At 47.0% G+C, this 25,466-nt stretch overlaps 3 protein-coding genes across 4 annotated transcripts; 1 reads left to right on the forward strand and 2 right to left on the reverse strand.

Annotated features, from left to right (window-relative positions):
- The first annotated feature begins 60 nt into the window (after positions 1-60).
- rfc2 (replication factor C (activator 1) 2) lies at positions 61-3,351 on the forward strand. The gene is made up of 6 exons (XM_056595674.1): positions 61-351; positions 478-583; positions 1,051-1,152; positions 1,631-1,889; positions 2,529-2,789; positions 2,975-3,351. The coding sequence occupies exons 1-6, from the start codon at positions 111-113 to the stop codon at positions 3,080-3,082; spliced, it is 1,077 nt and encodes a 358-aa protein (XP_056451649.1). The 5' UTR covers positions 61-110; the 3' UTR covers positions 3,083-3,351.
- On the reverse strand, positions 3,344-13,409 carry LOC130386636 (protein NDRG3-like). Of its 2 annotated transcripts, none has more exons than XM_056595656.1 (16): positions 13,247-13,409; positions 12,097-12,180; positions 11,911-11,943; positions 11,488-11,593; positions 11,053-11,173; positions 9,849-9,911; positions 9,295-9,355; positions 8,689-8,775; positions 8,212-8,268; positions 7,669-7,772; positions 7,459-7,524; positions 7,316-7,367; positions 6,733-6,780; positions 6,513-6,548; positions 5,772-5,823; positions 3,344-4,138 (listed from the first exon to the last, which is right to left on the reverse strand). In XM_056595656.1, exons 2-16 carry the CDS (start codon positions 12,151-12,153, stop codon positions 3,975-3,977), a joined length of 1,107 nt encoding a protein of 368 aa, XP_056451631.1. In that variant the 5' UTR covers positions 12,154-12,180; positions 13,247-13,409; the 3' UTR covers positions 3,344-3,974. The 2 variants fall into 2 exon arrangements, with proteins under 2 accessions (XP_056451631.1, XP_056451639.1); XM_056595664.1 differs by lacking the exon at positions 3,344-4,138 and adding an exon at positions 5,039-5,165 and having other exon boundaries at positions 13,247-13,357.
- A 751-nt stretch (positions 13,410-14,160) lies between these two features.
- On the reverse strand, positions 14,161-24,442 carry LOC130386661 (PHD finger protein 20-like). Its single transcript, XM_056595681.1, has 18 exons — positions 24,004-24,442; positions 22,860-22,939; positions 22,232-22,433; positions 21,948-22,032; positions 21,657-21,730; positions 21,248-21,422; positions 19,665-19,739; positions 19,373-19,432; positions 19,101-19,287; positions 18,526-18,641; positions 18,252-18,410; positions 18,093-18,170; positions 17,785-17,927; positions 17,549-17,648; positions 17,239-17,434; positions 16,844-17,066; positions 15,967-16,111; positions 14,161-15,614 (listed from the first exon to the last, which is right to left on the reverse strand). Exons 2-18 carry the CDS (start codon positions 22,937-22,939, stop codon positions 15,478-15,480), a joined length of 2,235 nt encoding a protein of 744 aa, XP_056451656.1. The 5' UTR covers positions 24,004-24,442; the 3' UTR covers positions 14,161-15,477.
- Positions 24,443-25,466: the final 1,024 nt, after the last annotated feature.

Raw genomic sequence — 25,466 nt, forward strand, 5'->3', positions numbered from 1 at the left:
GCTTCTCATCCAATGAGTGGACGCTGCGTTGCTGAAGAACCAATCGGATGGTGTCATTGGTTCACCAGGGCGGGAAAGTTACAGAAGTACTGGGGAGGGAAGTAAACATCATGGCGAACATGGATGTGGAGATGAAGAACCCGACAGAACCAGAACCAGAACCAGAACCAGCGCCCGCTCCCATGAAAGAGGAGCCGGCGAAGAGCTCCAGCAGCGGCGGCTCCTACGACCTGCCCTGGGTGGAGAAGTACCGGCCGCTGAAGCTCAACCAGATAGTCGGTAACGAGGAGACAGTCAGCCGGCTGGAGGTGTTCGCCAGGGAGGGAAACGTCCCCAACATCATCATCGCAGGTAACGTGACATGTAATGTGTGAAATGTTCGTGCTTAACGGCCGCGCTGTCAAGCAGTGCGACCACGCTGGCTGTGTCTCTGTACTCATGTTCCACCCCGTTATGAACCACCGGTCGTGTCTCCAGGGCCTCCGGGGACCGGGAAGACCACCAGCATCCTCTGCCTGGCCAGAGCCCTGCTCGGCGCGTCCATGAAGGACGCGGTGCTGGAGCTCAACGCTTCCAATGAGAGGTGAGGGGGGCCGACGCAGCAGTCATGCTAACGTGTGATGTGTTCGTCATGCTAACGTGTGATGTGGTAGTCATTCTAACGTGTGATATGGTAGTCATGATAACGTGGGATGTTTTAAAGGGTTATCGTCATGGTGATGTACAGGGGTATCGACATGGTAGTCATGGTAACCAGTGATGTACTGGGGTATCGACGTGGTGGTAGTCATGGTAACGTGGTAGTCATGGTAATGTGTGATGTACAGGGGTGGTGGTAGTCATGTTTACGTGTGATGTGGTAGCCATGGTAACATGTGATGTACAGGGGTATACTATCCACATGGTGGTAGTCATGGTTACGTGTGATGTACAGGGGCATACGTAGTCATGGTAACGTGTGATGTGGTAGTCATGGTAACATGTGATGTACAGGGGTATGACGTAGTGGTAGTCATGGTAATGTGTGATGTGGTAACATGTGATGTACAGGGGTATCGACGTGGTACGGAACAAGATCAAGATGTTCGCCCAGCAGAAGGTCACACTTCCCAAAGGACGACACAAGGTCATCATCCTGGACGAGGCTGACAGGTCTGTCTGTCTCCAACGTTCAGCTATTACAAATAAACGGCTCTGATGTCGAGCTGTGATGCATCTTTAGTGTTTAGAAAGAGCATGCAGCAATAGGTTTAACTGTAATTAACATTACAGAATGAAAAACATTGAAAACTATTTGATTGTGATCAGAAGCACTTGGATTGTCCAACACACACATATAATAGTTACCTAGAACAAGGTGAATGTATGGATGAACAGGTGAATGTACAGATGAACAGGTGAATGTATGAATCACTAGACGTATGGATGAAAAGGGGAATGTATGAATCACTAGACGTATGGATCAAAAGGTGAATTAATGGATCAATAGATGTATGGATGAATGGGTGATTGTATGAATCACTAGACGTATGGATGGACAGGGTATTGTATGAATCACTAATGTATGGATGAACAGGTGACTGTGTGGATGAACAGCTGTATGAACAGGTGTCTATTTGACGCTGTACAGCATGACGGACGGGGCACAGCAGGCTCTGAGAAGGATCATGGAGATCTACTCCAAGACGACGCGCTTCGCCCTGGCCTGCAACGCCTCCGACAAGATCATCGAGCCCATCCAGTCGCGCTGCGCCGTGCTGCGCTACAGCAAGCTGACAGACGGCCAGGTGCTGGCCCGCCTGCAGCAGGTGGTGGAGCTGGAGGCGCTCTCCGTCTGCCCCGACGGCCTGGAGGCCGTCATCTTCACCGCCCAGGGAGACATGAGACAGGTGGGGGCGTGAGACAGCTGCTGGTTGGATGGATGGGGTTTGGGATTATGTCGTATTTGGATTATGGTTCATGTGACTGCACCTTGTCCGGTGTCTTTTGTACTTCTGCTGTGCTTCTTGTAGTTTTTGGAACCTCTGTACTTCCTGTAACACTGTACTTCCTGTTACGCGGTACTTCCTGTAACACGGTACTTCCTGTAACAAAGTAAATCCTGGAACATGGTGCTTCCTGTAACCGTTTCCTGTTGTTCCTGTAACACCATACTTCCTGTACTACTTCTAACGCGATGCTTCTTGTAACGCAGTACTTCCTTTACTTCCTGTAACTTAGTACTTCCTGTAACAAAGTGCCTCCTGTAACATGGTGCTTCCTGTAACAGTTTCCTATTCCTGTAACATGATACTTCCTGTACTACCTCAAACGCGATGCTTCCTGTAACGCAGAACTTCCTTTACTTCCTGTAACTTTGTACTTCCTGTAATACGGTACTTCCTGTAACAAAGTGCCTCCTGGAACATGGTGCTTCCTGTAACAGTTTCCTATTGTTTCTCTAACACGATACTTCCTGTACTACCTCTAACGCGATGCCTCCTGTAACACAGTACTTCCTGTAACTCTGTACTCCCTGTGGTCTCCAGGCACTCAACAACCTGCAGTCGACCCACTCGGGCTTCGGCTACATCGACAGCACCAACGTGTTCAAGGTGTGTGACGAGCCCCACCCCCTGCTGGTGAAGGGCATGCTGGGTCGCTGCGTGGAGGGGGACGTGGACGGGGCCTACAAGGTGGTGGAGGAGTTGTGGGCGCTGGGCTACTCCCCCGAGGACATCATGGGCAACATCTTCAGGGTCTGCAAGACCTACCAGATGGCCGAGTACCTGAAGCTGGAGTTCATCAAGGTGGGACACACACACACACACACACACACACACACACACACACACACACACACACACACACACACACACACACACACACACACACACACACACACACACACACACACACACACACACACACACACACACACACACACACACACACACACACACACACACCCCCCTAACGTGTTGGTGTGTTGCAGGAGATCGGCTACACCCACATGAGGATTGTGGAGGGGGTCAACTCACTGCTGCAGATGGCCGGACTCCTGGCTCGCCTGTGCAGCAAGACCAGTCCTCCAGCCTCCTAGCCCTGGACCCCTAACCAGACCTCCTTCAGCCTGTTAGTCCTCTGGACCGGGCCAAACCTCCTCCTGGACTATTCTTCCTGTTGACAAGAAAACCTTTCTCTCCAATCAGAACCGGTGTTGGAAGAGGGCCGGAGTCGACTTAAGCCGGTCAGAGCTGGTTAGAACTGGTCAGAGCTGGTTAGAACCGGTCTGAGCAGGCTGATGGTCAATGTTTCCATGTTCCATTTGATACGTTGTTTTATAAACAATAAATCACAACTTTGTTACAACATGTTTTATTTAGTACAAATTTTTAGTTTCAGTACAAACAACATCTTTCCATACAAATCGTAATAAATACAATGTAATAAATAGTACATTAAGATGGGCACAGAAATAATAACCGTATATCAAACTGAACTAGGCTTTCCTGGTTAATGACCTTGTATATCAAACTGAACTGGGCTTGGACATCATCTAACTAGACATGGAAACGGTACTGGGTGTTGAAGGATTCCAGAAGAGAACAGAATCAAAACAGAACCTCCGTCCACTAGGGGGCAGCGACACATGGCCATGCAGTAACACAGCAGCCAATGGAGACTATTCAAGGTACACTACTTCTGCTCACGCACCGTTGACACAGTTCCGCTATGCTAGGTAGAGAAGCTAACACAGGGCCGCTATGCTAGCTAGAGAAGCTAACACAGAGCCGCTATGCTAGTTAGAGAAGCTACCCGAGCGGGCGGCTACAGTAAGGATTTAAGAAAAAGATACTAACGAGAGCAAGCTGAACGTAAGATGGAGGACGAAATGTTTCCAATAAATAACGTCTGCTGGTCGGGAGGTCATGCAGTCACTACTAGTTCAGAGTACATCAACTGCGGGGAGGAAGGGGAGGGTGCTGGGTTGTTTAGGCCCTGACCTCCATGGGGAGGCTTGGCATGTGTTTTGGGGTGGTGGCGCCCTCTGTCAGGCCGCTGGCGGTACCGCGGCTGCGAATGCTCTCCCCTGACCCAATGCTGGACGCAGAGTGAGTTCTGGAGCGGACCAGACGAGTCATACTGACTGTGGGCACTAGAGAGAGAAAACACTGTTATACACACTGTGGCCACCAGGTAGTGACAAACATTGTAATACACACTGTTGCCACCAGGGTGTGACAAACCTTGTAATACACACTGTAGCCACTAGGGGGTGAGGCTGTTATACACATAACACTGTTATAAACACTGGCCACTACGGTTTGATACATACTGATACACCCTGTAGCCACTAGTGTGACAGAGCGGCTGTTATACACAATGTAGCCACTAGGGTGTGACAAACACTGTTATACACACTGTTGCCACCAGGATGTGACAAACATTGTAATACACACTGTTGCCACCAGGGTGTGACAAACCTTGTAATACACACTGTAGCCACTAGGGGGTGAAAAACAGGCTGTTATACTGGCTTTAGCATCTGGGGGAGACTGCAATTCTGGAATATAGTGATGTATATGATAGAACACACATGCAATATCACAAGTTCACTTGTAGTGGGGTCGGGGGATGGTAGTGGTTACCATGCAAATGATATTGGGGCCCGAAATATCAGAGGGACTGGGTTCAGATTCAGCATGCACACGCGCGCGCGCACGCGGCAGGAAAATGGGAAAAGGGAAAAGAATTCTCAAATGGGAAAAGGGAAAAGAATTCTCAAAACAAAAGTATTTTCTTCAAGTATAATTATTTACAATTTCAAACACAAATTATATTAACTAAAAAAATCATGGACAATATGGACATCTTCTCATTTTCCTGCCGTCTCTGCACACACGCGCGCGCGCACACGCACACGCGCACACACACACACGCACACACACACACAAGCACACTAGGGTACAGACTGACAGACACAGGCAGAGTTAGCAGTTAAACAGACACTTGAGACAGGCAGACAGACAGTGAGACAGGTGGACTGTAAAGACAAGCAGACAGAGGGCAGATTGTTTAACCATCAGCCAATGAGGGGAGTGAGCTAAGGGGCGGGGTTACACCTGCTAGGTTAAATCCTGATACCTGATTGGTTCTTAGGTTGCTTAACACAACATGGGGGACTAGAGGAGGAAGAGAGAAGAGGCAACAGCGATCAACACACACACACACACACACACACACAAACTAGTATTTTGTAGCATTTCAAACACAGAACAGTGGTACAGGCAGGCACACTAAACACTGCAGTGAGGAGAGGCGACATCAGGACATCTTAATAACATACATTTTCTCTACATTGTCTTTGGAAGGAATATAAATACATTATTAGCTTTGCTAAATGTATAATGCAAGGTATCAGCAATTTATACTGGTGTTGGCTTATATAATCAAAGGGGTCACTGCGATTGGCTTAGGGTTGGTCCAATCGTTGTCAAGGTATCAAGAGAAGCCATTACAGAAAGCACTGCTAGAGTTAGCTCATCACATCAACTAGTCCTCTAAGCTAGATAGGCATCTATGCTAGCAAGCTAGTCACGAAAATGAGCTAGCTAGTCCCGGAAATTAGGTAGCTAGTCACAGAAATTAGCATGCTAGTCAGGTAAATTACCAAGCTAGTCACGTAAATTAGCTAGCTAGTCACGTAAATTACCGGTGCGCTTGCTAACTAACTGGTCAGCGAATAAGACAGGTAAATGAGGCGGCTGAAGGAGAAGCAGGTTACTCACTGTATCCCATTCCCTGGACAAAGTATTTAAACGCCTCCGCTAGCTTCCCTGGCTGGACAGAGAACATAGGACATGGTTATTACCTCATCAAGAAGTCATTACATGAACATATAGTTATTATCTCATTAACAAGTCACTACATGTATGAACTAGAGCTGTCAGTTAAACGCGTTATTAACGGCGTTAACGCAAACCAATTTTAACGGCGTTAAAAAAATTATCGCGCGATCAACGCAATTATTATTATTTATTTTTTTCTATGGCTCAAAACAAAGAAGCAGTAGTCTGACTGCTATGTTCAAATGACATTTGTTCAAAGCAGTCGTTTAATTGCACTATAGGCTCTTTTTTTGTATCGTCCTGTTTTGATCAGTATATGCCAATGTTGTTATCAATAAAAAATCATTTGCACAAGGCAATCCGATGCACTTCACCATGTTGATAAGATAATTAAAATGAGAAGAATTATGGGACAAAAAAATCAAGGGATATTTAGCATAGAAAAATTATTTGCGATTAATCGTGAGTTAACTATGACATTAATGCGATTAATCACGATTAAATATTTTAATCGCTTGACAGCTCTAGTATGAACTGATAGTTTTGAACTTATTATGCACTTTATTAAATTTTTTAACAGTTACTTGCATGCTATCTATAAATACAGATCCATTTGAGATCAGTGTGATATAGATATAGATCAGAGCAGCTGTATGAATATGGTAGTGGTGTGAGACTCACCTGCACCACCTGGGGCAGCCCGCCACAGTCTGCCATCTGGTGGAGGAGCAGGGAACAACACGTTATGAAGCCTGACAACCATAACGGGTCCTTACAGACGTTCAACATAGACTTAGATTACAGAAAGAATGGAAAGGGGACAGACAGGATGACGGACAGATAGACAGACAGAATGATAAGATAGAGTGACAGAGTGGATCACAGACAGTCAGAAGCCTACCTTCAGCAGGGTGGTCTTGGTGGGGTTGAGTCTGGAGTTACATTCCACCTGGGAACACAGAACATGTTGTCACGGTAACACACTGACCGGTCCATTTTTGTCATGGTAACACTGACTGTTCTCATATTGCAACGGTAACACCCCGACTGTTCTGTTGTTGTCACGGTAACACCCCGTCTTTGCCGTTGCTTTCATGGTGACACCCTGACGTTTCTGTTGTTGTAAGGGTGACACCCTGACTGTTCTCATGTTGTCATGGTAACACCCTGACTGTTCTCACAGTATCAACCTGACTGTTCTGTTGTGGCATGGCAACACCCTGACTCTTCTCATGTTCTCACGGTAACACCTTGACGGTTCTGTTGTCACGGTAACATCCTGACGGTTACGTTGTTGGCCCATGAAAGAAATAAACATGTAAAATCAAGATTCCGTTATTTTTTTTCCATTTTGGATCTCCTCCGGTGGTTCCGGCTCCCTTCTGTTGAACCCCACTGCTTGTTGCACTCATTGGAAGTCGCTCGGGACAGAAGCAGCTGCAGAATAAATGGAATGTAAACCTGACTCTGCTGTCATGACTCACCACGACCTCCACGGCAGGCGAAGTGTCCCCCACCACCAGGAGAGCAGGGCAGCTGCAACACACACACAGGTTAGAGACGGAGAGACAGAGACAGAGACAGAGACAGAGACAGAGACAGAGACAGAGAGAGAAAGAGAAAATACCTGAGGGTGGTGACTGTGTGTTCGTTCAGGCCCGGGATCGGACGTTCAATCGGCAGCTCAAGACGACTACACACACACACACACACACACACACACACACACACACACACACACACACACAATTAAGTATTCTCCTTGGGGATGTGGTAGTACAAGTATTGGTACTAGTAGTACCAGTGTTGGTACTAGTGGTACTAGTAGTGCTTCTACCTGTCGTAGCTGGTGTAGAACAGGCCCAGGTTCTCCTGGGGGATGTCCTGGGAGATGTGCAGGCGGAACGTCTGGATGATCTCCAGGTTGTCAGAGATCTCGTCCTGCAGGAGGGGAGACATGCTGTCTGTCCGTCTCTACCCGTCTGCATGTTCCTCAATACCTTTCTTTCTACCTCTCGGCATGTCCATCTGTCAGGCACTCTACCCGTCTCTCTGCCCGTCTGTCTGTGTACCCCTTCCTGTCCTTCGCTCTTCCTGGTTGTCTGTCTCTCTGCCTGTCTGTCTGTCTGTCTCTCTACCTGTCTGTCTGTCTCTCTACCTATCTGTCTGTCTGTCTGTCTGTCTCTCTACCTGTCTGTCTGTCTGTCTCTCTACCTGTCTGTCTGTCTGTCTCTCTACCTGTCTGTCTGTCTGTCTCTCTACCTGTCTGTCTGTCTCTCTACCAGTGCGTCTCTACCAGTGTGTCTCTACCAGTGTGTCTCTACCAGTGTGTCTCTACCAGTGTGTCTCTACCAGTGTGTCTCTACCAGTGTGTACTTACCGGACTGAAGTGGTGACTCATGATATTGTCCACCAGGGTACTGGTCCAGCCGCTGAACTGACAACACAATAACAATATCCACGATGTATATCACAATACACAGGGTGTATATCACAACATACATGATGTATATCACAACATACATGATGTATATCACAACATACTGCACACGATGTGTATCACAATACACAGGGTGTATATCACAACATACATGATGTATATCACAACATACATGATGTATATCACAACATGCATGATGTATATCACAACATACATGATGGATATCACAACATACTGTACACGATGTGTATCACAATACAAATGATGTATATCACAACATACATGATGTATTTCACAACATACATGATGGATATCACAACATACTGTACACGATGTGTATCACAATATACATGATGTGTATCACAATATACACTGTGTGTGTGCATGCCTGTGTGCGTCTGCGTGCGTGTGCGTTACCTTGGCTGCGGCCCAATCCACCCAGCCCTTGGCGCAGGGGTCGACGTTGATCAGAACCAGAGCCTCCACCAAGGCCGGCTCGGTCAGCTGCACACATCAGAACCATCGAGTCATCAAATGGAAAACTCAACTCCTCAACATCTAGTTAGTCTACGGGACAGGTCGCCATCATCTGGAGGTCCTGCTCTAAACATCTAGTTAGTCTACGGGACAGGTCGCCATCATCTGGAGGTCCTGATCTCAACATCTAGTTAGTCTACGGGACAGGTCGCCATCATCTGGAGGTCCTGATCTAAACATCTAGTTAGTCTACGGGACAGGTCGCCATCATCTGGAGGTCCTGCTCTAAACATCTAGTTAATCTACTGGACAGGTCGCCATCCTCTCGAGGTCCTGATCTCAACATCTAGTTAGTCTACTGGACAGGTCGCCATCATCTGGAGGTCCTGATCTCAACATCTAGTTAGTCTACGGGACAGGTCGCCATCATCTGGAGGTCCTGATCTAAACATCTAGTTAGTCTACGGGACAGGTCGCCATCATCTGGAGGTCCTGTTCTAAACATCAGGTGAGGGCAGGTCGGGGTAGGGTTTATGTTGAACTTACAGCCAGCTTTGTGAGGATGTAAGCTCCAGCTCCGACTCCAATACCGATGACGCTCTTTACCCTAAACACAGAACACCAAGCCCTCCATTATCCAGTCATCATTCTCTCATCCATTATCTACTGATCTACCCATTCATTATCGAATGATCCAAGGGCTATTCATTCATTATCTAATGATCCAAGGGCTATTCATTCATTATCTAATGATCCAAGATCCATTCATTCATTATCTAATGATCAAGAGCTATTCATTCATTATCTAATGATCCAAGATCCATTCATTCATTATCTAATGATCAAGAGCTATTCATTCATTATCTAATGATCCAAGATCTATTCATTCATTATCTAATGATCAAGATCCACTCATTCATTATCTAATGATCAAGAGCTATTCATTCATTACCTAATGATCAAGACCGAATCATTCATTATCTAATGATCCAAGATCTATTCAATATCTACTGATCTATTCATTATCTACTGATCTATTCATTATCTACTGCTCTATTCATTATCTACTGATCTATTTCATTATCGTGTGTCTTCCTTACTGTAGCTGAGTGAGGACACAAGGCAGCATTTCTGCCAACTCATCCATGGTGGGGTACTTGTACCTACACAGACAGAGACACACACACACAATAGTATGCATATTATATAAATTTATATATATATATATATATATATATATATATATATATATATATATTTAAGCAATAGATCACGCCAGGCTGTGGTATGTGCTCATTATACCACTGTTAAGGGGCGTTGTCCGGCCCCGACGCGCAGCGGAGGGCCGGCGACCCCCTTCACAGTGGTATAATGAGCACATGCCACTGACTGGCGTGATCTTTTACTTTTATACAACGGTTACTGTTATGGCGAAACGAAAGTCATAGACACACTACATTTAAAAAGAAACCAAGAAAGTCAAAGTAGCCGTTTTATTAAAGACTACCAAAAAGTAGTCCCTCCTGGCTGCCTTCAAAATGCACGACGGTCGCTATGCAACACACTTTAGCGTCCCTCCGAGAGAACGGTTGTAACGATTTCCTCTTCCAGGCGCGGAGTGATACTTTCACAAAATGATCGGGCGTCATAGCAGTTATGTATACGCTCATTATACAACAGTTAGGAACCAATCAGATCGCTGGATTTAGGCCCCCCGTTGTGTGTGTGTATATATATATATATATATATATATATATATATATATAGATATATAGTTGTGTATGTAGGTGTGCATGTTGATGTCCCATCATTCCAAGTTTACAGTGTTTTGGTAGAATCGGCGCGTATATGCGGTATTTGTGCTCCAAAACGAACGTTTCAACTCGTTATCATACAAGACATATCCCCGAGCCTGTCGGAGACCCTCTTCATGGCTTACGTGCGGAGCCAATATTTTTTAACTAACCGTCGACGCCATGAACCTATTGGTCGACGCAATGGAGACGCAAGGGCTGTGATTGGTCCTCAAAATCATTTCCTGAATCACTTCTCCGGTTTGACTTTGCACCTTAATTACTTTGTACATTGTTCAAGTTTTAAATTCCGCATCGCCAAACAAGCCTTTACCTTCGCCATATTAACGCTATATAAGCCACATTTACGAAGTGCATGTACCGTGACGGGTTCGGTACAAATACGTGTACCGTTACACCCCTAGTGTGTGTGTGTGTGTGTGTGTGTGTGTGTGTGTGTGTGTGTGTGTGTGTGTGTGTGTGTGTGTGTGTGTGTGTGTGTGTGTGTTACCCTGAAGGGAAGGGGGGGGCGTTGTCCTGCTGTCCCGGGGCGTCCACATGCAGGACAGAGAAATGTTGGGTCACCTCCTGCATGTCCTCGTAGTTAAACAGACTGTTGAAACAAGACTTATCTACACACACACACACACACAATTAGACCAGTTATTATTGTGTGCGTACAGTATGAGATACAAATTGTGTGCGCGCGCGCGTGCGTGCGTGCGTGCGTGCGTGCGTGCGTGCGTGCGTGCGTGCGTGCGTGCGTGCGTGCGTGCGTGCGTGCGTGCGTGCGTGCGTGCGTGCGTGCGTGCGTGCGTGCGTGCGTGCGTGCGTGCGTGCGTGCGTGCGTGCGTGCGTGCGTGCGTGCGTGCGTGCGTGCGTGCGTGCGTGCGTGCGTGCGTGCGTGCGTGTGTGTGTGTGTGTGTGTGTGTGCGCGCATGCTCACGGTTCAGCCCGATGTCATGGTAGGTGAGGATGGTGGGACGGTTGCCCTTGGTAACCCCTCTCATGGTGACATGCAGCACTCCATGGGGGGTCTCCACATCATGCTCCTGACCAATCAGAAACCACCAGACACCATGGTAACCAATCAGCCCGACCAGTCCATACCTCCTTAGCTGAAGTCTAACAACTAAAGGCTAATAGCTAAAGACGAATAGCCGGTTGTAGCTATCAAAACTGGTAGCTACCTCTTATCCTAGCAGGAACGGACCTCAAACACCTACCGGAGAGGGAGGGACTAGATCAGAGTGAGCAGGGATTGGCTGAGTGCCATAAGAACAGCCAATCATCTTCTGGCTGACCTCCTGACAAAGAGGATTCCCTCCCCCTACATCCTGTCTCTCACAAACACACACACAAAACTGACCTGACAGTCGAAGTCCTGCAGGTTGGTTCCCCTCTGTAGAGACAGAGATAAAGAGAGAGTTTCAAAACATCCTGAATAACCTCAGTGACAACAAGAAGAACATCTAATTGACCTCTTATGGGGAGTGATGTTGTGGACCTTAGAGGGTCTTGGGGGCCTTTGACCCTCAGTCACATGGTTATTTACCTGTCCTGTTAGCAGTGGTTTGATCTCAGTCAGCTGAACATCATGTAGCTCCTCCATCACTGGTCCACTCGGCTGTCAATCAAGCTGTTGGGCGGGGCCAGGTAGACAACATTAGACAACAACTGAGCCCTAATGAGAGGGTTAGGTAACAAGACCCCTAATGACAGAGTTAGGTAACTCCCCCTAATGAGAGGGTTAGGTAACGCCCCCTAATGAGAGGGTTAGGTATTGTTCGTTTTCAGTGCCCATCCTGCTTCTGCTCACAGCATTTATTTTCTACCCTGCTGTTGCTAAGTAACCAATGTTTCCGAAGAAGCTGTTGGCATCACATCTCTCAAGTCACACACACACACACACACACACACACACACACACACACACACACACACACACACACACACACACACACACACACACACACACACACACACACACACACACACCTTCTGCTACTTCCTCCTCCACCAACACACATCAGAGCTTCATTCTACTAGAGGGTCAATCTGACTGAAGATCTGGTGCACCTTAATATCCCTGGCCTCGCAGAACTCAGCATCTCTGGATCCGACATGATCACCACATGCTGAGCATGATACATACATGATCACAATCAGGCTGAACGTGATACATACATGATGCATGTAATGCATGCTACATGCATGATACATACATGCCCACCATAAGGCAGAACATGATATACACATGATGACGATCATGCTGAACATACATGATACATACATGATGGATGTAATACATGATACATACATGATCACTATTAGGCTGAGCCTGAGACATACACGTTGTATATAAGACATGATACATACATGATGTATGCAATAGATGATACATACATGATACATGACCACCATAAGGCTGAACATGATAATCAGCATCATGTTTCCCTCGCATCCTCCTTCACCACTACCTGGTGCGTTCCCACCCCGCATCACTTCAACAACGTGATGTATATCGAGCACTTTGACACGTTGTTGGCATGGTTACCGGGGGTTAAACGGAGATCCCTTCAGCTGTCCTTAACATTAGCAGCTACCGTTAGCTCCTGAAGCGCTATCGAATATACGTCGTTGACGTGACGCTACTCATCAATACACCATCAGCTTAATCATTAGCAGCGTCAGCCTGTACTTACCGTTCGCTCTGAGTTCAGGAAACAGGACTGGTTTATCAGAGGCTAACAGTCGGCTAGGCTAGCGAGCGGATTCTGGTCGTCTGTAATTTGGCTCCACGCTGAGGGGCGGCGCTTGTAGACGCCCCGGGGGCGGGGCTTGTAGTACCTAAACAACAGACTTGTCGTTTGATTTCAGAGTTTGGCACAGATGTAGCAATCTCAGAGCCCCTCCATTTGCGCCTCGCTTGGAGCCCGTCTGTAGGAAACATCCCGTCTATCAAGCTATTGTGTGGGTTGAAGGATAGATTGTCGAATAGATTTTAAAACCCTCTTATTGGTGTTCAAAACAATCAATGGATTAGCGCCTGAATGCTTGTCAATCATGGTTCTGATGCTTGCTCCCCCTAGGTCACTCAGGGCATCTGGTAGGCCTACTGGCCTTTGAGTTGGGTCAGAAAGAGACGTATGGGGAGGCAGCCCTTCGTATCTATGGTCCTCTGGAACAAAAGGCCGGATGAGCTAAGGATATCACAATCTGTGAACACGTTTAAAATAGGCCTTAAAACAAACCTATATCAGCTCACTCATTTTTATTAACTAATTATTTGTATCTTTATCTTCATTGTATTGTTAACCACCTTGTATTGCATTTTTGCACCAAACGCGCAGCTATGTGATTAAAGTTTGATTTGATTGGGTGACGTTCACATGCAGTCCAACACCTACATAACAGGGTCAGAATGCACAGGATCATTCCTGTACTGTCTGTGTGTGCGCAGCCAGACGCCTCTGGTACTAAGACCCAGGTCTGGCGCAGAGACAGGACCTGGTCCGGTTGGCAGGGAGAGCAGGATGCCCCAGCGGGAACGTCTGGTCACAACCACACGCTCTCCTCCGCTCCTACGCACATGTACCGTTATGAACTGCTAGCCAACACACAAACACGCTTCAAAACACACGTTTATTCACGTTGCAGTAAAACAGAAACAGGAATTACTTTGTGGTATAAATTTAAATGTCTCTAGCAGTCCCCTACTTCAAACAAAACTGATTATAGCACTATAAATTCTTCTCTTTTACGAGGAAAATAGAGATCATTTTTGTCAGATATAATGAAATATAAAAAACCATCAAAATTGAAACAGGCATGGGAAATATAACAAAGATTATGTGGTTCGAATATCACCGGCCAACTAATATTGGAATTGGAATAAAAGTTCAAATAAGATATAGATGTTTGTGCTTTCCACTTAATACTCGGTATGTTTCAGCACAGAGACAGAAGCTGGTACGGCGGCAGACACTAGAGCTTTGAACAGGAATACACCGCTCCTTCAGAAGAATAGGACTTCCTGGATTGTCATGTTTACTGCCTGGTTGAAGTCCAATCAGCTTTCAGGAGACTCCACGACCTGATGCAGTAACCCAGGCGATAGGGGTGCTTATTATGGTCTGTTCGGGGGGGGGTTGTTAAAAGACCTGGTGCAGCCTGTGTCTATTAGCGTGTCTTGGGAGGCGCTGGTGCTAGCAGGGATTAGCGTGGAGCGGAGCCAGGTGATTGGCTCAGAGGGGCTGGGAGGGGAGGAGCCAGGTGAGAGGATCACAGGAGCAGGGAGGACAGCTGAGCTCTAGATAGCCATACGAGGGGCTGTCTGACCCGCTCAGCCTCATCTTGTGTCCCTGGGCGTCAAAGTGCTGGCCGACCAGAGACCGACTCTGGGTCAAAAGTAACGCACATCGGAATTACATTCCCACGGACGCCGTTCTTCCTCCGACGCTGCGTGTGGCCACCGGGCGCTACGATGCTAAAACGAATCGTATCAGCGGCGTTCCGCAAAGCTTTATACGCCTGGGGAGTCACACAGCCGGAGCACACGGCAGGGCACCCACTAGTATTTACACTGACCATGTCAACAACATAGTTGACTGTCAACAACATGTTAACGACATGTCAACAACATGATAACGGCATGGCAAACTGCCAACAACATGTCAACATCATGTGCTAAAGGGGATGTTCACTTTACTCATGCGCGGTAATGGGGGCTGTCAGCTTATGTTAGCTCATATTAGCGTGTGTTGGCTAACGATCCAGATCGGCATCTCAAGGAGGAGCCAGTTCCAGTGGCGTGATGCTAGCGTGATGCTAGCTTAATGCTAGCGGCTAGTGAAGGTGCAGTACTTGTCCTGTCCTGTTGGGGCACTGTCAGCTCTGGTAACACTGCCCCCTGCTGGGGGAACAGCGTCAAAGGTCAGTGGATGACAGACAGGCGCCTCACGGTACCCAGGTCACAGAGTAGCCGTCTGATTCGTTGCTTGATCTCAGGGAGGCGGGACAACGGGTCTGGAGGCTCCAGCTCTCCGGAATGGTCCAACCAGGACTCTAGAACTGGAGAGAGACATGAACCAATCATTAGAGTGAGTAAGTGAGTGAGAGAAATGAACCCATCATTAAAGTGAGTGAGTGAGTGAGTGAGTGAGTGAGTGAGTGAGTGAGTGAGTGAGTGAGTGAGTGAGTGAGTGAGTGAGTGAGTGAGTGAGTGAGTGAGTGAGTGAGTGAGTGACATTAAACCATTATCAGAGTGAGTAAGTGAGAGACATTAAACCATTGTCAGAGTGAGTAAGTGAGTGAGAAAGTAACAATAACCCATCCTCAGAGTGAGTGAGTGAGAGAGTGAGTGCGGGAGAGACATTAACCCATCGTCAGTGAGTGAGTGAGTGAGTGAGTGAGGGAGTGTTACCGTCCAGCTCCCTCTCTATCAGGTCCATGCGGGTGGAGGTCTGGCTGTGCAGGGCCTCCATGTGCTCCAGCAGGTGGAGCTGACACTCAGCTGCAGACGCACACAGACTCTCCTCCACCTTCACCTCCACACACCCTACATCCTGCTGGGGGACACACTGAGCTGTGATACAGGAATCTGGCTGTGATAGAGGACAGACTGAGGCTGTGATACAGGACAGACTGTAGCTGTGATATAGGACAGACTGAGGCTGTGATACAGGACACACTGAGCTGTGATAGAGGGCACACTGAGCTGTGATACAGGACTCTGGCAGTGATAGAGGACAGACTGAGGCTGTGATAGAGGACAGACTGTAGCTGTGATATAGGACAGGCTGTAGCTGTGATATAGGACAGGCTGTGGCTGTGATAGAGGACAGGCTGTAGCTGTGATAGAGGACAGGCTGTAGCTGTGATAGAGGACAGACTGAAGCTGGGATAAAGAACAGACTGTAGCTGTGATGAAGGAAACTGTAGCTGTGATAGAGGACGGACTGTAGCTGTGATAAAGGACAGACTGTAGCTGTGATAAAGGACAGACTGTAGCTGTGATAAAGGACAGACTGTAGCTGTGATAAAGGACAGACTGTAGCTGTGATAGAGGACAGACTGTAGCTGTGATAAAGGACAGACTAACTGTGATAAAGGACAGACTGTAGCTGTGATAGAGGACAGAATGTAGCTGTGATAAAGGACAGACTGTAGCTGTGATAAAGGACAGAATGTAACTATGATTAAGAACAGACTATAGGACAGACTGTAACTGTGATAAAGGACAGACTAACTGTGATAAAGGACAGACTGTAGCTGTGATAGAGGACAGACTGTAACAGTACCTTGTAGTTCTGGCTGGTTCCACTAGCTGTTATATTCTCATGTTTCTCCTCATTTTCCCATGATGCTTCGGTCTTCTGGTAGCAGTGTTCACTGCTGACGTACGACCCAGCCAAACCACTGTTACTCCCTTCTGTATCGGCTCTCTGATTGGCTAGGGCGGTTGGCCCCTCCCCCGATCTCCACGGTAACCTCCACAGCTGCAGGTCTGGGTGGGTGGGGCAGCTGGGAGACAGGAAACAGGAAGTGATATAATTAATTATGCACCAACATAAACAATGTATATGATATGTTTGTCACTAGCGTACTAACATATACAATATATCACCACTAAGGTATATGATGTATATGATGTCATCACTAGAGAGCCAATAGGAGCAGACGGAGGAGGACCTACTGTAGGAGGCACATTTTGAGCTGCAGGCCTCTGAGGACCTGGGTGAGGCCGAGTGTGTGCGCCAGCAACTGGGTGGTGTGTGTGATCTTGGAGGCGTTGAGCTCAGAGTAGTTCTCCCTCACGCACGACAGGCCGAACATGTGACCCGACCTCAGCCAATCAGAGTCCGACAGGAAGTAACGACCCCGCTTCCAACCTGAGGGTCGACATAACAGGATGAAAACAAGCAAACAAACACGTGTGTGTGTGTGTGTGTGTGTGTGTGTGTGTGTGTGTGTGTGTGTGTGTGTGTGTGTGTGTGTGTGTGTACCTGTAGCGTCTCTGCAGCTGTAGCAGATGTAGGAGTGTGGGACATTGTCTTCATAGAGGCCCATACAGGTACCATGCTGCCAGCACAGACACAACTCGCACTGGAGAGGGAGACAGATGTGAAATTGGAAAATTAAACAAAAAAAATAAATAATAATAATGTACATACTAATGTATATTAAATGATGAATATGTGGAGTCTGCAGGAAAGGTTTGGCGGTGTGTGTGTGCGCGTACCTGGATCATGAAGTCGTTCTCCTCTTCCACCTCACACACACACCTGACCACCTCGCAGTCCTCCATCTCCATGGTAACTGGCCAGGGGGACGAGTCCTCCCCGCTCTCTGCCGTCAGCGTCGACCAATCGCTTCCCTCGTCAGCTGAAAGAGGCGGGGTCAGAGTTAGAGAATGTGTGAGTTAATTCGAGAGTGAGTGAGTGAGTGAGTGAGTGAGTGAGTGAGTGCGTGAGTGCGTGAGTGCGTGAGTGCGTGAGTGCGTGAGTGAGTGAGTGAGTGAGTGAGTGAGTGAGTGAGTGAGTGTCTCACCGTGGGGGGGTGGGTGTGTGTGTCTGGTGGACAGGGTGAGGGTGATGGGGGGTCGTTCTTCATCACTGCTACACAGTCCTGAGAAGGCGACATGGAGAGGGTCAGTCGTCATGACGACGCCGGTCGTTGTCGTCTGGGACTCCTTCGTTGGTGCCTCACCTGTGTGACGTCTCTTCTTGCCCTTCTTCTTCCTCTTCTTCGTCTTCATCCTCATGAAGTCCCTCCTCTCTCTCTTCTCCTTCTCTGGCTCCTCCCTCCCTCCCTCTGGCTCCTCCCTCCCTCCCTCTGGCTCCTCCCTCCCTTCCTCTAGCTTCACCTCTTCTCCCACACACACACACAAACACAAACACACACTCACATATGGTCACATGGTGTTCCTCAGCAGGGCGGGTAGAAAGGGGGTGTGTGAGTGGGTGAGTGAGTGGGTTCCAACCTGTTGCCGTGGTGATGTGATCCGCTTTGTCACGGTGATGGGTATTGTTGTTACTCTGGTTCTCCTTCCTTCTCTCTGACAGGAAGTCCCGCCCCTCAGAGGACGAGCGCTTCCGCCTGGAACAACCAATAACAGCCTCTCCTTAAGCTCGATTCCACAGACACTACTCTGAACTAGTTGACCGACACGTAAACACACAGACAAAGTCACTACTCTGAGCTAGTGAACCATCACAAAAATACAAAGTTGGACAAAGCTACTCGATCAATCCCCGTAGCAGAATGTGTTTATGAGAGCTAGACATAAGAACTGGATCATGTACTTGTAAACTTCTTAATCAAAGTACCATTGGGTATTCTGACACGTCCTTTTAGACCAGGAAACGTCTGGAATGCACTATACAAGTGCACTATAGGTCAACCGTCTTGGAAAGGGTTGTCATCATCAGCACAAAACTGCTCCTGTAGAGGGAATTAATAGCCTGCCGATGGCTACAGGAAGTGACCAGCAGAGTGCTAGGCTATAGGAAGTCACCAACATAGTGCTAGGCTACAGGAAGTGAAGGGACAATGTACCATGGGGTTCCCTGCTGGCTGGCCTGGCCTTCGAAATGCTGGTCCGAGTGGTAGTACTTGATGTGGTAGTGGAGCAGACTCCCCTTCCTGAACGACTTGGTACAGTCCGCCGCTGGACATTTGAACGGGTTGTGGTCCAGCTCAATAGACATGATTGGGGGGGGCTGGTTCTTTATCGCCCTGTAGACTGGAAACACACGCCATGGGTTATACTTGTGTGTGTGGTTGTGTGTGTGCGCGCGCGTGCGTGCGTGTGTGTGTATGTATATTACGTGGTTCTCTGCTGAATTTGTGCGTTGTTGGCAGGTGGGCCTGACGTTCCAACAGAGTATCTGGAGAAAGAGTGAGATGAATACATACATCTTTACAGTGATATTTTAATATTGACTAACAATTTTAGTTTTTCCATTTTGTCTTTTATTTTTTGACTTTGACTAGACTCGTTTTTTACATCTCATTGTACGTTTCGTGCGTTGCAACGTAACATACGTTTTCAACACAGTGAATCTGAGGGAGAAAGAGAGGTAAGGTAAAGGTCTCTCTAAGAGAGTGCTTATTGGTTACCTCTTTCTGTCAGGGTGGATTCCGAGAGCTCCTGCTGGCTGCTGGTTGGCTGATTCTGAGCTCCAACTGCTGGGCCTGGACCAGATAGACCAATCAGCTGTTAGATGGCTTGCCAGAGGGACTGAAAATGATCTACACAGCGAGCTCTAGATAGTGTAGCTACAGCGCTACACAGACACGCTCGCCCCAGCCTAGCTCTAGTAAGTCTTAAAGCTACATAGCCTAGCTGGTGTGCCTAGCTCTAGTTACTTTAGTAAAAAAATAGAACCTACCAATAGCTCCTCTAGAGCTAAGCCTCTACACGGCTTAGCTCTAGTCAGCTTAGCTCTACTCAGCTTAGTTCTAGTTTGCGCTACTCTACTTAGCTTCGTTTTACGTAGCCTAACTCGGGGCCTGCCCGTAATTCCAACACCTCATCGTTCCGACGTCTCAATGGTCCGAAATATTTCCCATTAGATCGACATGCCACTATGCCGACGGTTCAATGTTCCCAAAACGGAACCCATTGGTCCGAAGGTCAGTTTGTCAGACTTTTCAAAAAGGAGGCGCATTAGGCAGACGGTTCAATATACCGAATAGGCCTACATATAAAGAGTTTTATACCTCGCTCTCTCTCGCTCTCTCTCCAAAATACAACATAGGCCTACATATCACGTTCACGATGAATATTGGAGAGCAAAGTGACAGCGCTTCACTTCATTTCGACACGGTGTTTCAGCCCCATGGACAGAGAGCGTTGGTCTAATTCTCAACACGGGCACACACACACACACACACACACACACACACACACACACACACACACACACACACACACACACACACACACACACACACACACACACACACACACACACACACACACACACACACTTGACTAAGTACACGGTATGAGGTATAAGTTTGACTAAATCAATACCAGCGAAACTATTTAGGCTAAAAGCCCACTGTAAACACAGGGAACAACACATATAGGCCCACACACAGCTACTAAAGATAAAAATGGTATTTGTTTTTCAATCACCGTTTGACTTCTTTACGGGAACAGTATTAGTCCTTGTATAACATGCGCTTCATAAATTCACCTCTTGTGACCGTTCAAGCCCACAGCAACAGTCTGGCTTGGTGAAGTGCACTGCTGGAACTTAGCCTACATCGTCTTTTATTTTTGGTTTCATAATCACACATGTGGAATTGCGCCTTGGCCTATTCGGTATATTGAACCGTCGGCCTAATGCGCCTCCTTTTTGAAAAGTCGGACAAACTGACCTTCGGACCAATGGGTTCCGTTTTCGGAACATTGAACCGTCGGCATAGTGGCATGTCGATCTAATGGGAAATATTTGGGACCATTGAGACGTCGGAACAATGAGGCGTCGGAATTACGGCATGGCACCGCCTAACTCTAGTTAGCTTATCCCTACATAACCTACCTCTAGTTAGCTAGTGCTACGCAGCCTAGCTCTGGTTAGCTATGTCTAGTTGAGTTATTACTACATAACCTGGCTCTAGTTAGGGTAGCGCTGAATAGCCCAGCTCTAATTCAGTGGGTGTTTGCTGCGAGGTCAGAGGTCATCTCTTACAGTGGTCAGCATTCTGCAGGTCAGGTGCTGAGGTTGATGGCTCCGTCTCCGTCTCCGTCTTCACCCCCTCCTCCTCCTCCTCCTCCTCCTCCTCCTCTCCTTTCTTCTCCTCCTCACTCTCTGCATCCTCCCATCCCTCACTCCCCACACTCTTCTCTCCCCGAGACCTCTGCTTCTACAAACACACACACACACACACACGCACACGCACACGCACACGCACGCGCGCACGCACGCACGCACGCGCGCACGCACGCACGCACGCACGCACGCACGCACACACGCACACACGCACACACGCGCGGTCAGTTAGGGAGCAGTATCGACCAATAAGAATGGAGTATTTCAGTATCTACCAATAAGAAGGGAGTATTTCAGTATCGACCAATAAGGATGGAGAATTTCTTACCTTTTTAAAGGGCTTTATCTTGGTCGGTTTCACAGTGCGCACCACACTGTCGTCAAAACGCACCGTGTAGGATTCTGACACACACACACACACACACACACACACACACACACACACACACACACACACACACACACACACACACACACACACACACACACACACACACACACACACACACACACATACACACACACACACAGTGTGAGCAACATCAAGGAGCCTGTTCACTGGTACAGTTGATAACCTCCAGTCTGTTTCCTGATCTTGAGGGTCAGAGGAGACACTCACCATCTTTGTTGGCCCGGATGACTTTGGCTGGGTAGAACTTACAGTCGGTCCAGCAGGCCAGAACCCTGGCCCCAGGTCCAAACATCTACAACACAGAACCAGTTAAAACCAGTTACAACCAAACATCTAGACCACAGAACCAGTTAGAACCCATTAAAACCAGTTAGAAAAAAAAAAAACATATACAACAAAGAACTTGGCACACAGAACCACTTAGCACCAAACTCTAGAAGACAGACAGAAACCAGTCGGAACCAGTTAGTGCCAAACATCTCCAACCGTACCGGCCGCGTCCGGGTCTGCCTTAGGCCTTGTTTCCTCAGTCCTTGCTTCCTCAGTCCTTGTTTCCTCAGGCTGGTAGACTCCAGCGGTCGGAGGTACGGGGAGCTCCATGGAAACCACTCGTCATGACGACGGCTCCACTGCTTGTAGTGGACCTGGACCTGCTCCTTCTCATAGTCCATCTTCTCTATGGTGGCACAGTACCTGTTATATAACATGACATTATACAACATTACATAACATTAAATAACATAACAACGTAGTCCACCTTCTCTTGGTGTCACAGTACCTGTTACACCACATGAAATAACATTACATAACATAACATAAATACATAGTCCAACTTCTCTATGTTGGCACAGTGCCTGTTTCACCACATAAAATAACATTACATAACATAACATCAATACATAGTCCACCTTCTCTATGTCGCCACAGTACCTGTTACACCACATAACATAACATTAAATAACATAACAACATAGTCCATCTTCTCTACGGTGGCACAGTACCTGTTGTATAACATGACACAACATTGTACAACATAACATAGTCCATCTTCTATATGGGGAAAAGTACTATTTTAACATAACACATCATTTGTGTGTGCGCGACTGCGCGTGTGTGTACCAGTTCTTCTGACGGTCTCTGGCCTCAAGCTCAGCGCCGACCTTGAAGGTGATCCCAGGTCGTTTAGGAGGAGACTTCATCTGAGAGAGAGAGAGAGAGAGAGAGAGAGAGAGAGAGAGAGAGAGAGAGAGAGAGAGAGAGAGATAGAGAGGGAGGGATAGAGAGAGAGAGAGAGAGAGGGGGGAGGGATAGAGAGAGAGAGAGAGAGAGAGAGAGAGAGAGAGAGAGAGAGAGAGAGAGACTTTATCATCAGATGGACGGTTGTCTTGTTAAGGTCCTCCATGTACCAGAGGTCTCTAGCTAGGTCCTTCTGTCCTGGACCCTACAACAGCTAGAACTAAGGAACTGAAGAGGACACACAGTATCTAGCATTACAGCAAATACACACAACATCTGACCAATGTGGACATCACCACAAGCACTCTTATCAACGCTAAATATTATACTACGTTAGGTTTATCTGAAAGTGGTTCTCCTTATCCTATTCATAAAATAGATGTATTCAACTTAAATACTAATTAAAATATTCCTTTATGAAAGTAGATTAGCATAAATGAATATCAATGATGTATTATGTACAATTATATATTAATAAATTCTCATGTTGCGTATTTTATGATATTTCTGGACAGGACGTAAAGATGTTCAGATTTTAATTGGTCCTCAATGTTACCCGGGGCGGGGCCTCCGCTCAGACCGACAGCGGAAAGAGCCAATGAAAAGCCTCCGTGCCAGCTAAACCTAATCTGATTTAGCCTCATCTTGGCCTCAAAAAGCTAACCAACATTTAACAAGAACGCACTTAGTAAACACGCGATTACATTAACAACCGTACGAATAAAACGATTTCATTAAACATAAAGTCAACTCCCGACCAAACACCGAGCAAAGCTGACGGCTACGATAAACTCGACTTATGTAAAGCATAGCTGCTGCTAGCACGGCTAATGCTAACGTAGCATAGCTGCAGCTGAAGTCAGATGACATCTGCAGAAGGCGCACATAAAAGTTGAATCTCAGTAGAGGAAGACGCGGCGGGAGGCTGAATCTATTCCTGCATGTTGACAAACATCCTCACGCCTGAGTTAAAGGGCGGATATGTGGGAGATGTTGACCTAGAGGAGGACATTAAAGTGGTGTTTACCTCGATCCCACTGATGCTGCTACTGCTGCTTCTTCTGCTTGGATGACGTCTCTGCAACGTGCTGCTGTGTGATGATCGCCTTGCGCATGTGCGGCCAGGAATGCTACCTTGCGCTGGTTTTTGTTTTTTCTGGTTCTATGTGGTGAATATGTAGTGATATATGATGTAGTGCATGCATGTGATAGATGGTGTAGTGCATGCATGTGGAAGATGCATGCGTGTGCTTGTGAGACAATGCACACAGTCCACTCTGTCAGAGAGGCCACTGCATGCATCAGTTCCTCCAGAGACTAGTGTGAGCGAACTTAAACTCTGCTTAATGTCTGGCCCTTGACACTTGCCAGTCTCCTGGTTTGGGTTCTGAGGCAAAACATGCACATTCATGAATAATTAAGTTATGCATGAATGTGCTCATACAGTAAACATTTGGGCTATTTCCTTCTATGTTACCAGTGGCGAAGTCACGCCCCTTCCGGCAGAGCCCATGGGACCTATAAGATCGAAAAATATGAATGGGTTTCAATGGAGAGAAAGTAATTATCTTCTGATCCCAGTCTTTATATGCCCCGGATTACACATATGTTGTTTGTGGATTTAAATTATAATTTTTCATTTCAAGAGTTTGATCGTTTATTGTGCAATTGTTCAGTTAAAGGCTGTAGAGAAAACACAATGAGAAAATCTGTCTCGTATGTGCCGCCACGCTCCCTGCGACTGGCGTGGACAAGACCGACAATCTCCCCATCGGCATCACTGAAACTGTCCACATGCCCCAATTTATAATGGTTTTCACCTCTTTTGATGCATTTATCCTCCCATCGGAAAAAAACTAACATTATCAAACTTCTTCACGAAAATGTTTAGTTTTCTATGTATGAAAAATTATCATTTAAATCCACAAACAACTTATGTGTAATCCGGGGCATATAAAGACTGGGACCAGAAAATAATTACTTTCTCTCCATTGAAACTCATTCATATTTTTCGATCTCATAGGTCCCATGGGCTCTACCGGAAGGGGCGTGACTTCACCACTCTATTCACTTGTTTAAAAAGAAGATTCAGGTACATTTACATTTACATTTACATTGCATTTACAGGTACAGACCTTGGTACAGGTTGTCTGCATTCATGCGGGCCGGTATTAGTTGTTTTTAATTAACATAGAAATCCTATTGGTCAGCAAAACGCTCCCGGACTACAAACGGAACATTAAATGTATAAAGAAATACTTTGATATCCTACATCCATTTTATTTATATATAAAGCTGATCCAACATGACGTGGAGTGACGGCTGTCAAACGATAACGACACCGTGAGCGTTGAATGTGACGATCAGAGTTGCATTCAACGGTCAGAGGCAGATGTTAAACACTATGTTCTCAGCCTTCCTTTGGGTTGTGTATTGAATACGTTCGTGTACATTGCATTAGAATAACAAGTTTGGGAAAACACGTTGCAG

This window comes from Gadus chalcogrammus, chromosome 1 (genome assembly GCF_026213295.1).
Source record: "Gadus chalcogrammus isolate NIFS_2021 chromosome 1, NIFS_Gcha_1.0, whole genome shotgun sequence".
Taxonomy (NCBI): Eukaryota; Metazoa; Chordata; class Actinopteri; order Gadiformes; family Gadidae; genus Gadus; species Gadus chalcogrammus.

Excerpts from the sequence above, each read along its gene's own strand:
- LOC130386636 (XM_056595656.1), bottom strand. The coding sequence starts at position 12,153 with ATGGAGGAGCTACATGATGTTCAGCTGACTGAGATCAAACCACTGCTA. Across the intron at positions 11,594-11,910 it reads TGCAGGACTTCGACTGTCAG|GAGCATGATGTGGAGACCCC; the intron begins GTCAGTTTTGTG and ends CTGATTGGTCAG. Across the intron at positions 6,549-6,732 it reads CCAAGACCACCCTGCTGAAG|ATGGCAGACTGTGGCGGGCT; the intron begins GTAGGCTTCTGA and ends CTCCTCCACCAG.
- rfc2 (XM_056595674.1), top strand. The coding sequence starts at position 111 with ATGGCGAACATGGATGTGGAGATGAAGAACCCGACAGAACCAGAACCA. Across the intron at positions 352-477 it reads CCCCAACATCATCATCGCAG|GGCCTCCGGGGACCGGGAAG; the intron begins GTAACGTGACAT and ends TCGTGTCTCCAG. Across the intron at positions 584-1,050 it reads CTCAACGCTTCCAATGAGAG|GGGTATCGACGTGGTACGGA; the intron begins GTGAGGGGGGCC and ends TGTGATGTACAG.
- LOC130386661 (XM_056595681.1), bottom strand. The coding sequence starts at position 22,939 with ATGAAGTCTCCTCCTAAACGACCTGGGATCACCTTCAAGGTCGGCGCT. Across the intron at positions 22,434-22,859 it reads AGAGACCGTCAGAAGAACTG|GTACTGTGCCACCATAGAGA; the intron begins GTACACACACGC and ends GTTATATAACAG. Across the intron at positions 21,731-21,947 it reads CATCCGGGCCAACAAAGATG|AATCCTACACGGTGCGTTTT; the intron begins GTGAGTGTCTCC and ends TGTGTGTGTCAG.